A 14,814-nucleotide genomic window follows, 5' to 3' on the forward strand; every position below is an offset into this window, starting at 1 on the left:
ACAACTAACATCACAAAATTTTGTGAAACTATAACACACCTCAGTTTCTTCCTATTTGCCTATTTTAAGGAACATACACACGGAGGTTCTGAAGTAAAGGCGAAATAAAATTTTCACTGATCAAGTGATTAAGCTAATCAACTTTTGAACAACTGGGCCCAGGTACATGTAGCTCAGTGGTGAAGTGTAAGTCTAGAGTTTGCAGGGTCTCGTGTTCGAACCCCTGTCTGGCTACTATCTTTCTCCTGTTACATATTTAGCGAGCTTGCAAATCCTTTGGGAGGATGCTAAAGCAACGGGATATCCGAACCTGTTATCTTTGTCGGTGAAAATTTGATAAAAGGAGGGAGGAATGTTGCGGAACTGGACTGGGTTGATCATCGGCGACCAGGTAGCTCAGTGGTAGAGTGTCCGTTTAGAATTAGGAGGGTCTTGGGTTCGAACCCTGGTCTTGCTACTTACTTTTCTCTTTCTCGATCTGTTATAACATGTGACACACGTACTTGATACATGTACATGTATGTCTGTTACTGTGACAGGTTATGAGTAATAGAGTACAAAGACAAGTTACTATTGTATGAGCTCGAGTCATAGGGTTCCCCCCCCCCCCCCCCCCCCCCCCCCCCCCTTCAACTGGGGATGTTATTTTTGGGTGGAGTCACAACGTTCCAGAAGCAGAGACGTGTATATCATATACACGTCTCTGCCAGAAGGTAGAAAATTGAAGTAATACAGATAAATCTGCCGTTTCTACAAAGGAATACGTAGTAACGTGACCCTGTGGTCAGATCGAGAGTCAGCTGATCATGAGGGTAGTCAGATCAGATCTGCAGATCTAGACCAGTCAATTGTAAACAAAGATGCACTGTACATGAGAAGTACAAATATTCTTAATAGAAAAATCCAGTGGATACGTAATTAGATGACTATGGTTGAGAAGATGAATTATTTATATGATCATATCTGTAAACTGTAAAACGAAAGTAGGTCTAGCCAAACTACTACTAAAGTAACGTTGCTGTTACACCACAAGCTAGTTACCTCGCTGTTGGTCACGCTATCTGGTTTACAATGGAGGTCGATCTATATCACCACGGGTCGCTGGACAGGTCAGGATACGGTGATGATACAGCAGTCAAATACTTATCCAATAGAATATACTGGCTTAGTGTCCTAGCTAAAAGCCCGGAGCACTAAGATAACTGACACTACTTACGTAGAGATATACTGACTCCGTTAAAAACAGAGATGGTCTAACACACGTGTTGTCTGATTGCCGGTCAGGTGTGAAGAGACTGTACACGGGGTAGATCTTTATCTGGCACGGGCCAGTGAACCGTGACGCACTTCCGGCGTAAGTAATCAGGTCAACTCGGCCCGAGACACTACATTCCTCCCAACTTTATAATGAAAGTCCTTTATGGCCGGAGGGTTGGTAATGGTATATACAAAGATCTTCCGTGTCTTGATCAAGTTCCTAAATTTTGACTCTGCACACTAAAAGCGTTGCGATGAAGTCACTTAAGTTACTACTGGGTTGCTTCCTCCAAAAAGGGGGAAATAGTAGGGATAAAATCCCTTGCAGTCAAATCCGGTTATGAGGCGCGGGTCGTCCTAAAAGGACACACAATCCTGTAAAATACATGGATGCAATCCCGACCTCCATGTCTAGAATACAATCCTCGATGATGAGGGTACGGGTAGCCTATAAAATAGACTCACTACCTAGTAAAATACTGAGGTACAACCCCGTCCCTAACTGTCCTTTCCGAGTTCCTAGTGACGAAACAGTCGTTGAGCGTTGGTTACGGTCGCATTCAGCAGGGATTCCGCCGTGTAACTGAGGTGTTTTGCTACAGCCTCCGCCGTCCAATACAATTGGTTGGGTGCAGACCACTTGCGGCCTGACCGGTTGAAGTAGGGGGCGTCGGTCTCCAACAACACTCTCTCAGGGTTGATCCACTTCAAGGCGCGAACCTGAGGTGGGGTGAATCCTGCAGCCATGCTGGTAAATCCGAAGTACAGATTCCTAAAAGCACTAGACCACTGCTCACGGACATAGGAATCCCCATTGAAACAATGGAGATATATCCGCTGGTCTTCAGGCACTGCCTTCTTTACGTAGTGTAGAAGAAGGAGGTATGCTTCTGCTCCACTATCTCCGGACATCCCTCTACAATGGAGAACCAAGACATGTCGAGGCTCCACCAATGGTAGAATCTTCTCCAACATGACTAACTGCTGCGGCCACTGCTCCGGTGGTACGGAGTGGTCAACACCAACTTCGCCAACTGCTGTCACTCTGCGTTGTCGTACGAGGTCCTTCAGCTTCCTGATGACACGATCCAACTCCGAGCTCGAGTATCTTTTCTTGGGGTGTACCCCTACTGCGACCTCCATATCCGCTGGTAGGGTCTTCAGACTATCCGTGGTTGGATAAGTCTCCGGGTCGCAGAAAGAGGCACAAGTCCCGGCGACGATTACCTCCTTTCCCTTGTCCATCCTGGTACCATCCAACACGGACTGGAACGTAGAGTCCAGTCGTAATCCCATGGCCTTCAGGGTGCGGTCAAGATGGAAGTGAGCATCAAACGCCCGAGGGGTTCGGGTTCCCACTTCCTCAGGGGCAGGAAATAACGTCCTCCAATACTCTCGCTCGGTAGCAGGGATCCGGGCAGCTATCAGCAACAAAACCTTCCAGTGGAGGAGGACGGCTACAGAGTTCACCGGTTCCAACGTGAAGTTGTCTGGACATGGTACACTCAAATAGCCACAAAATGCCCTCATCCCCACTATCTGGCAGTCTGAAAAGCTGAGCTTCTCCGATGATGTTGTCAACAGGTGCTGCATCTCCACGTACTCCACAAGGTCGTCCAGGTTGTCCACGGCTCTTCTCAAAAGCCATACAGCGGCTTGTAAAAGGGCCTCCTTCCGTCCACGAAGAACCTTGATTGCTGCAGGGGGCAGGCGCTCGTCAAAAACCCTCGGCAAATGATGGTTGAACGCGTGGGGCTTGGCGTAGCTCCCAACCTCCTTGCAGTCAGGAATCACACAGTGTCTGACCCTCGGCGCTCGGCTCCGCGACGTAGATCCAGAACCTCTCGGAACCTCTACCACTATTCCTCCTCGTCTCGGCTCGGCAGACGTCACAACTCGAGTGGTACGGGGCTCCTCAACGTGGACTGTCTTCCTGGGAATAGGTCCAGTTGACTGGCTGTGAGGGCGCTTACGGGGGCTCGTCCGACGCATAGGGGCAGACACTGAAGGGCTTCTGGCAGCTCTCCGCGGACTGGATCGATGACGAACAGGTGAAGGACTCCTACGGGAACTCTTCTTACGAGGACTGGTCCGGCGAGTACTCCTGGATGGCCGGTCACTTACCTTGGGTTTAGCACGGGAGACGGGGATAAAATCCTCACGCACACTGGCTGGACCCTTGGCAGAGACGCGACCTGACGGTACAGTCTGGCTATCTGGTCGCTGGGATGGGGATACAGCAGGCGATCCAATCAATGGCTCCTCCAACACGGGGGTATCCATGGTATCCACTGGGGGCATGAGCTCAATATCCATCGGGTCATCCCCCAAGAGGTCCAGGTCATCTTCCGATGCTGCAGGGGCCTCAGTGGTAACTGCATCCTCGATCCTGCGCTCCAGATTGGGGTCGGTAGACAGGCGAATGTCACGGTAACAAGCCGTCGACTCTGCAGGTACAGGTCCTACTCTAGGGCGACGACTCAGCGGGGCGACGTGCTGCTCAATCCAGGCGAATGAACGGAGCTGCAGCGAGTCCAAGGTTTCCGCGACCTTCTTCAGCCAACCTTCAAGTTGTCTCCGGTTAGCTCCCTTCTTACCCATCTTACCCTTTGCCAAACTGCACATATCCAAGACGATCTCGTCAAAGCGTTGATCCGACATCATACAGAGGGCCATCCGTTCGATGAATGCAGTAGGGGGCTGAAACAGCTCACCTCGGCGTAAACACGCTGCTGCCTGCTCATCAATGGGCTGAGTGGTCCCTCTGTTTGCCATATCTGTAAATAATCAGAACAGAGCACATGATTACTTATTACAGCAACCCTTACATTTGTATTTGTCAATATCAAGTGCCTCAGTAGCAGTTACGTTGACACAAGATCCATGATACCATTCCTGACAATAATCACATTGTATCATGAACCGGCCTTGCCATGGCTTACGACAAACACAAAAAACTTCTGTACTCTGGTCTGGTAGCTCCGCATCTCCTCCCCCTTTTGTCTTAAAGGTCTGGATCCACGCAGGGATTTTCCTATCTTTACAAGGGGCCATTCTATCATGGTTGGTCACCAAAACGGAACTGCGAAGCTTGATTTGATACAGGTAAGGCGATATCTTCTTCACTATAACTCCCGGTCCTTTCCAAGGGGAACATAGTTTTTTACATTTACCCTTGGTGACTGCAGTATCTAAAAGATACACGACATCTCCTTCAGCGTATGGTCTCTGTAGAATGCGTAGGTCATAATAACGCTTCATACGGTTAAGAGATGTCTTCAAATTACTCCTAGCGACGGTGTGAGCTTTCTCTAGGTTTCCTACCAGGGTAGACACATAGTCTTCAACACTGTTGGTTTTCTGGCCTGGTAAGGGAAACATGAGCTGGGCGGGCGTGTTCACTTCTTTCCCGAGCATCAGCATATTCGGAGTGAATCCTGTAGTCCGATTGACCGATGCGCGAATAGCTCCAGCTATTTGCTGGACATGCTCATCCCATTTATTTTGGGACTTCGCGAGGAAACAACGAACAGCGTCCATTAACGTTCGGTTATACCGTTCCACCTGTCCATTGGAAGACGGTCTGTAGGGTGTAGTACGAGCTTTATGGATATGGAGAGCCTGGCATAAAGCTTCGAACAACTTACTCTCAAAGTTTCGTCCCTGGTCGGAGAAGATTTGAAACGGATAACCAAACCGCGAAAAGAATCCGTCCACAGCTGCTCTCGCTGTTATTTCAGCTTTCTGGGAGGGTAGGGGAATGCACTCCACCCACTTGGTAAATTGGTCCACCATCATGAGGCAGTGTTCATTTCCGCTTGCTGTCTTAGGTAACGGTCCGAGGAAATCTATATGCACTCGTTCCATAGGAGCACCGGCGTGGTACTCCGTCATGGGGACGCGTCCGTAGCGTTTGTTTTTCTTGTTGCGGCTACAGACGTCACAGGAGGTTACATAGGTCTCAACGTCTCGTCCTAGATGTACCCAGAAAAACTTTTCTTTCAGCTTAGCCTTTGTTCTGGCTATTCCTTGATGAGCAGCTGAGGGAAGATCATGGTGCCACTCGAGGGTCTTCTCTGTCAGAGAGATTGGCACTACAAGCACCAAATCATCACTGTCAGTCTTCTGTTTAAATATCACACCGTCAATTAGTTTACAGATGTTTCTGTTTAACCAGTAGTACTTGGCTTCTGGAGAAGCTAGGAATAGCTCTCCCTGTCCAGGTTCTGATCCATCCAGTAGGTATTTCCGGATAAACTGGAGGTCTGTGTCTTTTTCTTGTTCATCTTCGAGTTCACGGTAGGTGAACCCCCAACAAGATGGTGTCTCTGCTGTAGCTTCTTTTGCTAGCTGAACTGTACACATCCTAACCTGGAGCTGGTTATCCAGAAGCTCTATATCAAAACTTGATCCATCTGAACGATGTTCCACTGGCAGGGTGGATAAACTGTCATCTTTGAGTCCACTGTCATGTCCACCACAATCAGGATGTGGATAGTCAAGGAAAACCGAGGAAGCCGTATTCACCTGATGACTCCCCGGAGTTTGACTCGCAGAAGGTGGTTGGCCAATAATGGCCCTGTCATCTTTAAGCCGACTGTCATGGCTACCGCAATCAGGGTGTGGATAACCAAGGAAAACCGGAGTAGCCCTATTTACCTGATGACTACCCGGAGTTTGACTTGCAGAAGGGGGTTGGGTCGAACTGGCATCTTTAAGTCCACTGTCATGGCTACCACAATCAGGGTGAGGATAGCCAAGGAAAACCGGAGTAGCCCTATTTACCTGATGACTACCCGGAGTTTGACTCTCAGAAGATATACTGGCATGCATGTTCAGGGGACACTCAAGGAAACTGGTAGGCTTACTTTCTTTACCGGCAGAGTTACACACGGAACCAGCCGTGGCACTTTCGTACGGGCGTTGATCGCTAGCAGGAAAACTGTCATGAGTGCCTTGACATCCAAGATAACTGTCATGTTCACCTGGAGGGTGAACAAGGTAACTCGAACAACTCAAGAATGAATTGACCCCTGGCATGAGTGTCGAGTTGATTGTCCCTTTAGGAGGCTCTATAGGGCTAGAGTCCCCTAACCGGTCTTGCGGATCTAATGTGGCCACATTGTTGGTACCTACAAGGTACCCCTTATCACCGCAAGTCTTACTTCCCGTCAGGGCGGTTACGTCGTCTACTTCCAGTGAGAATTCGCCCCACTGTCTGTCAGCACGCTTACAATAATTGCAGCCTCCACAGGGCAAGTTTTCAGGCTTGATTCCAGCTATGTACGATGGGCATGGAGTCAGTTCATCCGGGATTCTGGATAGCGCGTCCGCATTTCCATGTTTGGTTCCGGGTCTGTGCTTCACAATCATATGGTATTGAGAAAGTTCCTCCATCCATCGTGCAAGCTGTCCCTGCGGCTCCTTAAATCGTAGCAGCCATGTTAGACTTGAATGGTCCGTCCTGACGGTAAACTGTCTACCTAAAAGGTAGTACTTAAACTGTCTTGTAAATCTCACAATACTAAGCAATTCCTTCCGAGTGGTGCAATATCTTTTCTGTTCGGCTGTGAGAGAGAAACTGCTAAAAGCAATAACTCTCTCAACCCCGTCTTGTACTTGATTCAGCACCCCTCCAATCGCTACATCCGAGGCATCTGTGTCTAAGATGAATGGATCCTTAGTATTTGGCAATGCTAAGATGGGAGGTTCTGTCAGCACCTTCTTAAGACTATCGAAGGCCTGTTGCTGTTCTGCGTCCCAATGAAATTTATTCTTTCCTGTGAGATTATACAAGGGTTGAGCTAACTCGGCGAAGTCCTTAATAAAGGAACGATGATAGTTCACCAATCCGAGAAACCGCTCCACATCTTTAGAGGACGTTGGTAAAGGCCAATTAGCTACCATGCTGGTGTCTGTATCCGACATCGCTATCTGGTCCTTTCCTACTATCCGACCTAAAAACTCGACTTCCGGTTGGAAAAGTAGACACTTTTTTGGTTTTAATTTCATCCCATGTTGTCTGAATCTTTCCAACGTTTCTCTCAAATTACTGAGGTGTTCCCTGAAGGTGTGTCCTAATACTAGGATGTCGTCCAAAAAGGCGAGAACTGTTTTCCAGGTGAGACCCCGTAAGATGAGATTCATTGCACGAGAAAATGTAGCGGGAGCGTTAGTCAGACCAAAACCCATACGAACATGTTCAAATAATCCGTATTTTGTAAGAAACGCCGTTTTCTTTCGATCCGTGTCCTTAACCTTTATTTGCCAATACGCGTTGTTGGCGTCTAGTTTGGAGAACCACGAACTTCCAGCTAGGGTGTCCAAACAATCCTCAACTAATGGTAGTGGAAAGGTGTCCTTAACAGTGACATCATTGAGCGCCCTGTAATCAATGCACCAACGCATTGAGCCGTCCTTACGTCTGACGAATACAGGTGCTGACGCCCACTCCGACATGGACTCCTGGATGACACCTGCGTCCAGCATTTTCTTAAGGTGAGCCTCCTCCTCCCCGGCAAATGATGCTGGCGTGCGACGCATTCGCAATTTAACAGGCTTGGCGTCGCTGGTGTCCACTGCATGCTCAATTTTGTCAAAAGTCCCGAGATCAAATTCATTCTTAGCGAAAACGTCCGAATAATGACGGAGAAGTTCGACTAAGTCCTTATTCTGAGATTCTGTCAAATATTTACTAGAATCAACAGCTAATTTCTGGAGATGCTCGGGTACCTTCCCAGTATCGGATGAGGTTTTGGTTTTGTCTGACTCGCTAACGTTGCGACATGTTGTCCTCTCATTTGTATGCCTCTGAATAGGTCTGGCGCTTATATCGGAGCGAATAAAATCCGCTGTTTCGGGGTTAAAATAATCCCGAACCTCAAAAGCGTTAGCTAGTAATTCTCCTTTCTTAATGGTCCTAAAATTGTCGCCTAAATTTACCAAACAAACAACGGGCTTAGTATGGGCATTACGAACTATTCGGGGTACTAGAAGATCCAGGTTCCCACTAGGCTCGATGTAATAATCCTCCAAGTCCGCGTTCATTTTACCGGTTACTCTGACGACAGTGTTGGGTGGTACTACAAGTTTCCTTTCAGCTGTAACCCTGGCAATTATTGGTCTGTCATCTCTGAATTTCGTGTTTAAGTACACCCTCTCCTCCCCTATCAGAAGAGTATCTGTTTTCATATCGTGGATGGTGCCCCATTTGTGTAGGAGATCATGTCCTAATAACATTTCATCACTGATGGGGGCCACATACACGCTTTCCTTAAACACGCTGGAACCAATTTTCAGACTAATTGGCGCAATCCAAGTGCCATTCAGAGAAGATTCTGTGTCTGCCAAGTGCATTACAACATCTTTCAACTTCTTAGGTTTTTTCCGTAGTCTGTCAAATACAGATGTGGAGATAATAGTCATCTCTGCTCCGGAATCAATCCTGGCTGTAATGGGTACCTCTCCAACTGTGACCTTAACTAATGAGGAGCTAGCACAAATCCTATTGATATAAACAACCTCAGGTTTAGAGGTGACACAAAATGCATCATCTACTGTACTAAAAGCACCAGTAGCCTCTGAGTTAACAGGTTGTGAAATTGGTAAAGAAGAAGAAATATCTAGCAAAACATTTGCTGGATCGGTTGAAACAACCATGGGAGTAGTAGGCACGGGGTTAAAAACCTCCATAGAATCCATATCTAGGCCTAAATCTACAAGTGGCTCAGGGGCTTGGCCCGTAGTCCTGGGCCCTACTAGTTTAAAGAATCGGTAGAGTTCTTTGCCTTCTTGACCTTGTCTGGGTTCTTCTCACACCACTTTTTGTAGCGGCGGCAGTCTTTTTTCATATGGCCTGCTCCTTTACAAAAGAAGCAGGTTATTTCGTTGGAACCAGACTGTCCTTGAGCCTGTAGATTGGTCTTCCCCAGTTTAGCTGCAAGTTTGTTGACCTCCTTCTCAATTAGAGCTTTAATCTCATCTTGAGAAGACTTCACTGCATTGACTGAGGTTTCCTCCCTTCCTTTTTTCTTCTTTCCATCCACGGCCTGGCTAACATACTGATATTGTTTCATCAGGTTCAGAGCTCCTTCCATGGACCGTGGTCTGCTGAGAAACACATGTTTCCCTGCGTCTTTGTCAGTGCTCCCTTGGCAAAATCTGGAAATGGCCTCGGAACGGGCATGTTTCTCCGGTAGGTGACGAAATGCGGGTGTGGCGAGGGTCATAACTCTATCGGCCCAGTCATCGAGTGACTCGTCATTCTTCTGAGTGGCCTGTTGGAATTTGACCGTCGACGTCTCGGGTAATTCCTTAGCACCAAAACGTCCCTCCAATTTCTTCATAATTGTACGGAAAGAACATTCCCGTCCCATGCCGACATTCATCGTGAAATAATCCAAGGCCTTACCATCTAATGCCCACGTCAGGTAGTCACGGCATTCTCCCTCTGACCAGTGAAGGACCGTACGGAAACTGTCAAACTTCTGCTTGAATGACAGCCAGTTTGTTGAACCATCATACTTGAGGTTTTTCGGTAGCTTCTGTGGCTTACCCCGTGGTCCCAAGCTATGATAGTCATCTCCACTGGACTCGCTACCAGAACTTGAGGTGTCGAAATAAAATCTCGACTTCTCACGACTGGAGCGATTGTGATGACCGCGACTGCGATGACGCGAAACAGAGCGCTTGTGGCGACGCGAAACAGAGCGATCGCTGTAACCTTTCCTTGAAGGAGACCGAACACTCCGGCTAGTGCTCATACGGTCATGACGACATGGCGAATATCCTCGGTGCCTAGAAGAACTAGGTTGCCTTCTAGACCTGGATGTTGACCTGGAGTCATGACGGCGCCTATGGTGTCCAGACCTACCCTTTGAACTGGCTCTAGTATCTGATGGTGACCTAGTTTTGTGATGATGCATCGGCTTTCCAGGTGACCTCGATGACCTTGATGATCTTGGTTTAAGAGACCTGAAAGACGATGTCCCTTTGCTAGGTGACCTCGAAGACTTACATGACCTTTGAGGTGTCTTGTCCGACCTCGATACTTGGACACTAGCTTTGTCCTCAGTTGGGTAGTAGCTGGGCGCATGACTGGGTGGGGGTTGACTGGATACTTCGGGTCGATTTAACCAGAGTGAACTAAGTCGATGCCTAGTCATCTCATCATATGAAGATGGCGGCTCCAACTTCATAGGTATAGGTAACTTGGCTGACTCTGGCTGCTTAGACTTGGGAATGGCCCCCATTTCCTGTTTGGGGTCAAATACCGGGACATCTGGATAGTCCATTGGCATTAAATCCATGCTGTTGACAGGTTTTACCAAAGTATTAACTGGTGACCATTTTTTGTCTGTATCGTCAACACCCGTGTTATATAAAATACGCGTAGGATTCCCTACATTAGGGAACCCAACCATGTTGGCGCGAGACATGGGATCAAATTCCGATATTTCTGAAAATTCCTGAGTCCCATGTCTCTGCATTGACGGCTGTGATGTGGTAATAGGTACCTGGGGTGGGGCGAGAACTGGGGTTAGGAATTCCCCCATGTCCAATAAATCAGCAAACTCCGGTGACTTATGGGACTGCCTGCCTGGCTCTCCAAAATAAATAGAGTCCCATAACTCCTGACTTGGTTTTCTGCCACCAAAAGCCGCTGTAATGTGCTCGGCGGTTAATTTCCCATAATTAAATCTCATATTAATTAGGGTCCTTGCACGTGTCTCCCCTATTCCAGGTAAATACCGGACCATATCTTCAAAAGTTGCCGTGTTTATGTTTCTAGCCGGAAGCGACGCCATTTTAACCGGAACTGACGCCATTTTGATGAAACAATAGAGGTTGGATATTTTTTATTCAAAAAATAGGCATACAATAAATACAAAATTCCACCGTAAAAAATACTCCGTATCATAAAATAACACAGGAATATGAGGTGAAGAATGATGTTGTGCAATGAAAATGATACAAATTTAATCCTCGTATTATAAAATAACACACAGGAACGGTATCATGAATCTGTAAACCACGTGACTGCTGGCTGAGGAACAATTCGATAAAATCGTAATTGAAACCACAGAAAAATCAGGAAAACTGCGCGAAAATTGATAAACACAGGACTCAATGAATAAACATTAATTTATCAATTACTAGCCAATACTTCTGACACCATTAAAGTAACGTTGCTGTTACACCACAAGCTAGTTACCTCGCTGTTGGTCACGCTATCTGGTTTACAATGGAGGTCGATCTATATCACCACGGGTCGCTGGACAGGTCAGGATACGGTGATGATACAGCAGTCAAATACTTATCCAATAGAATATACTGGCTTAGTGTCCTAGCTAAAAGCCCGGAGCACTAAGATAACTGACACTACTTACGTAGAGATATACTGACTCCGTTAAAAACGAGAGATGGTCTAACACACGTGTTGTCTGATTGCCGGTCAGGTGTGAAGAGACTGTACACGGGGTAGATCTTTATCTGGCACGGGCCAGTGAACCGTGACGCACTTCCGGCGTAAGTAATCAGGTCAACTCGGCCCGAGACACTACACTACATTGTAGGTGAAGCAAATACTGCTATTTTCGCAATAACTGTTCATTTTACTTGATACGATAGCAATAAACAAAATCAGTGTTACCTTCCGTTGTATTTTAGCACATTGGTGTCTCAAAAAATGAGAAAATAAGCCGGTATAACGTTCAATGATCTTCTGTTTTTATTATCGTCATGCATGTTTTCCGGGTCACGTTCTAATAGCATGTGGGCTTCCGGTTACGTCATCAAATTCATTTCCCGCGAATTTATTGGGAAATCTAAATTACACTTACAATGATATGAAGTGAAAGAAATAAAAAATGTCTCAATAAAAATATTGTGATCAGTATTTAGTGCAACATGAAATTTTCACTGTAAAAAAATTGCTAAGATTTGCTTGTACCTAAAGCATTAGTAATTAAAATCAAATTATTTTAAAATCCATATTTCGTTTCTATTAAATTCTTAAATTTTTATCACAAGACCGTTTAGAAGCTTTGCAGTACTGACTCTTTCAAACGCACAGATGCTTTGATTTGAGCAAAGATGGCGACCTGAAGCTGTGAGGCGGTTTGGATTGGAATTAAAATGCGTATATTTCGGCAAGTAAACATCGTACAATGTCCCCGTATGGTCAGATCATCTAATTTTGTCATTATGTATTCAGAACAGTTGTTGTTTAGTCGCTACGGTCATTAACATACAAATTCGGATTATTATATAAATACTTATTTAATTATTTAATTTTGTGGAACCTCCATAAACCAAACATGCATGGGACATATATATTTGTTCGGTTTACAGAGGGTTCGGTTTGGAGAAGTTGGTCGAAATAACCGGCCGAGTTCCGAATATAATTGGTCGGACGATGTTTTATGAGATTGTACCGGATTACAAACCGGGACGTACGTACGGAGACAATTTGGTTTGTCTGAAGAATATGAATATGAAAGCAGAGACCTATAGGTCTCTGATGAAAGTAAATCAATGCACAGATTGCAGACTGTAGTTTTATACAGTATTTGTACATTTACTGCACTTCATGATCAACCTACATTCTGTTACATCCGGCTACACCATTTGGTGGGGCCCAATACGGGATATTTAATTATTTTACAAAAAGAAAACGGAAATCGAATGATATGAAAGTGTTAGAAGATGTGTTGTTTCAATAATATGAATGAAGGCAAAGCCTTGGGAGAGCGCAGCTAGTTATAATTAATGACACAAACTTAGTAACGATATTAGTAATAACATTAACACTAGTAACAGGAGTGTGACATTTTCTACTTATTAAAATGGTTTGGTTTGTTACATTATATTTAATTCATGATCAAAACAAGTCGTCAAACTCCTGTGATTGAACTGATATAACAACAAATTCAATGATTCTGTTGAAATACTTACAGTACTTATGTAATGGTTTCTGATTCATGATGATGAGTCCGTCGACAGTATACATGGGTCTATCATGATGTATATAACAGTTTAGTTCATGCAAGGTGTCAAGACATAGTAGAGGTGATGACATAGTGGAGCTACCATTAGTTCATAAATTCACATGATATCACATTAATTGCTAAAACTGGTACTGGTGTATTTGAATAGTTTGGAATGATTTATAAATTATTAAAAAAAAAAAAGAATATTCTTGTATTGAAGACTTTCAGTGAGATGAGGCAATCCACACCTTCACTTACTAACCTTAATACTGTTTAAAAAAAGATGAAGAATTTATTCACAGTGTTCCAAGATTCGTAAAAGCCAATATTGAGCCACTTCCTCTGTTGGGTGAACTCCGTCAGAGAGTAGATTGAAATTGTATGAATAGCGACATCCGTGCTCCTGTCCATTGCGGTTTCCATTTTTTCTTGATCTTTCAAGGTCACATACAAACTTGGGTGAATGGAATCCTAGCTCAGAGTTGTACTCACGCACTATGGAATTGTAGACATTGATATGCTTGTTAACAGATTCGTCATCCTTTTGCTCTGATTGGGCCTCCCAATGTACGTAATCTTTAAGGCGGTTCCACTTAACGATAGATATTGGGGGTATCTCAAGTACACCAATTTTCAAATTCGGCGAGCTGGATGAAATGGCCTTCAGCTGTTGAAAGACTTCTCTAGTATCTTTCTCTAGAGCATTAAGACTTTGATACCTGGTAAAAATGAATCTGTCTCTCTTAAGGGTAACATCACAAGTCCCATGCCAATAGATAATTTGAGTAGGACAAGTTGTTAGATATGGTAAGTTGTCTGTTATACATTTTAGACCATCAACTGACCTCCTCCCACTTACATAGAACCATTTAATATTGATATCTTTTGTGCTGAGGTTCACCAATCGCTTTTGTAAATATCGGCCCTTGCTGTCTGTAATGAATACAAGGCGATGTTTGATGGTCTTGTCTTCCAGAGCTTTTTCTTTTTTACTCATGTACTTCCTTATTTTCTGAATGTTACATGACATAATTGAATGTAGATGTGTTGAAGTGCTGTGTTGTAGGTCTTGAATCACAAGGTCACACCAGATTTCCTGAGTAGTAAAAACAGGCAATTGGCGCCAAAAAAGTGTAGTAAACACACAATGAATATTTACATGTTTAAATCTGCCTGCTTGAATTTAGAATTAATATTATACCCGGTTTTAAGTTTAAGACAGACTGGCTTTATTTCATAATCTACCTCTAATTAGATCAAACATCTAGCCTACATTGCATTTTTTTCAAATTAAAAGGGAGGCCTTGTTATTATTTTAAATTCAACTTTTAAAAGTGAAAATTACAAATATTTTTTTCGACAATAGTCTATTCTGGGCAAATGATCACGTGAATTTTCATCTTTACGTACAGTACATAGGTCCTACATATCTTATAGACTAGCTACACGCATTGTAAGCTTAATCTCCAGCCGTCCGCGCGATCGGCAGTAAAGTTAGTCTAAAAATTTTAAGCTTTGAAAGTGAATATTTTCTACTAGAATTCTATGCCATTTCTCCTGATAAATT

General features: G+C 44.8%; 1 protein-coding gene across 1 annotated transcript; it reads right to left on the reverse strand.

Annotated features, from left to right (window-relative positions):
• Positions 1-1,008: 1,008 nt before the first annotated feature.
• On the reverse strand, positions 1,009-11,814 carry LOC117317969. Its single transcript, XM_033872940.1, has 2 exons — positions 11,471-11,814; positions 1,009-4,034 (listed from the first exon to the last, which is right to left on the reverse strand). Exon 2 carries the CDS (start codon positions 4,030-4,032, stop codon positions 1,777-1,779), a length of 2,256 nt encoding a protein of 751 aa, XP_033728831.1. The 5' UTR covers positions 4,033-4,034; positions 11,471-11,814; the 3' UTR covers positions 1,009-1,776.
• Between the last annotated feature and the right edge of the window lie 3,000 nt (positions 11,815-14,814).

The sequence above is a fragment of the Pecten maximus genome, chromosome 19, assembly GCF_902652985.1.
Source record: "Pecten maximus chromosome 19, xPecMax1.1, whole genome shotgun sequence".
Lineage (NCBI taxonomy): Eukaryota > Metazoa > Mollusca > Bivalvia > Pectinida > Pectinidae > Pecten > Pecten maximus.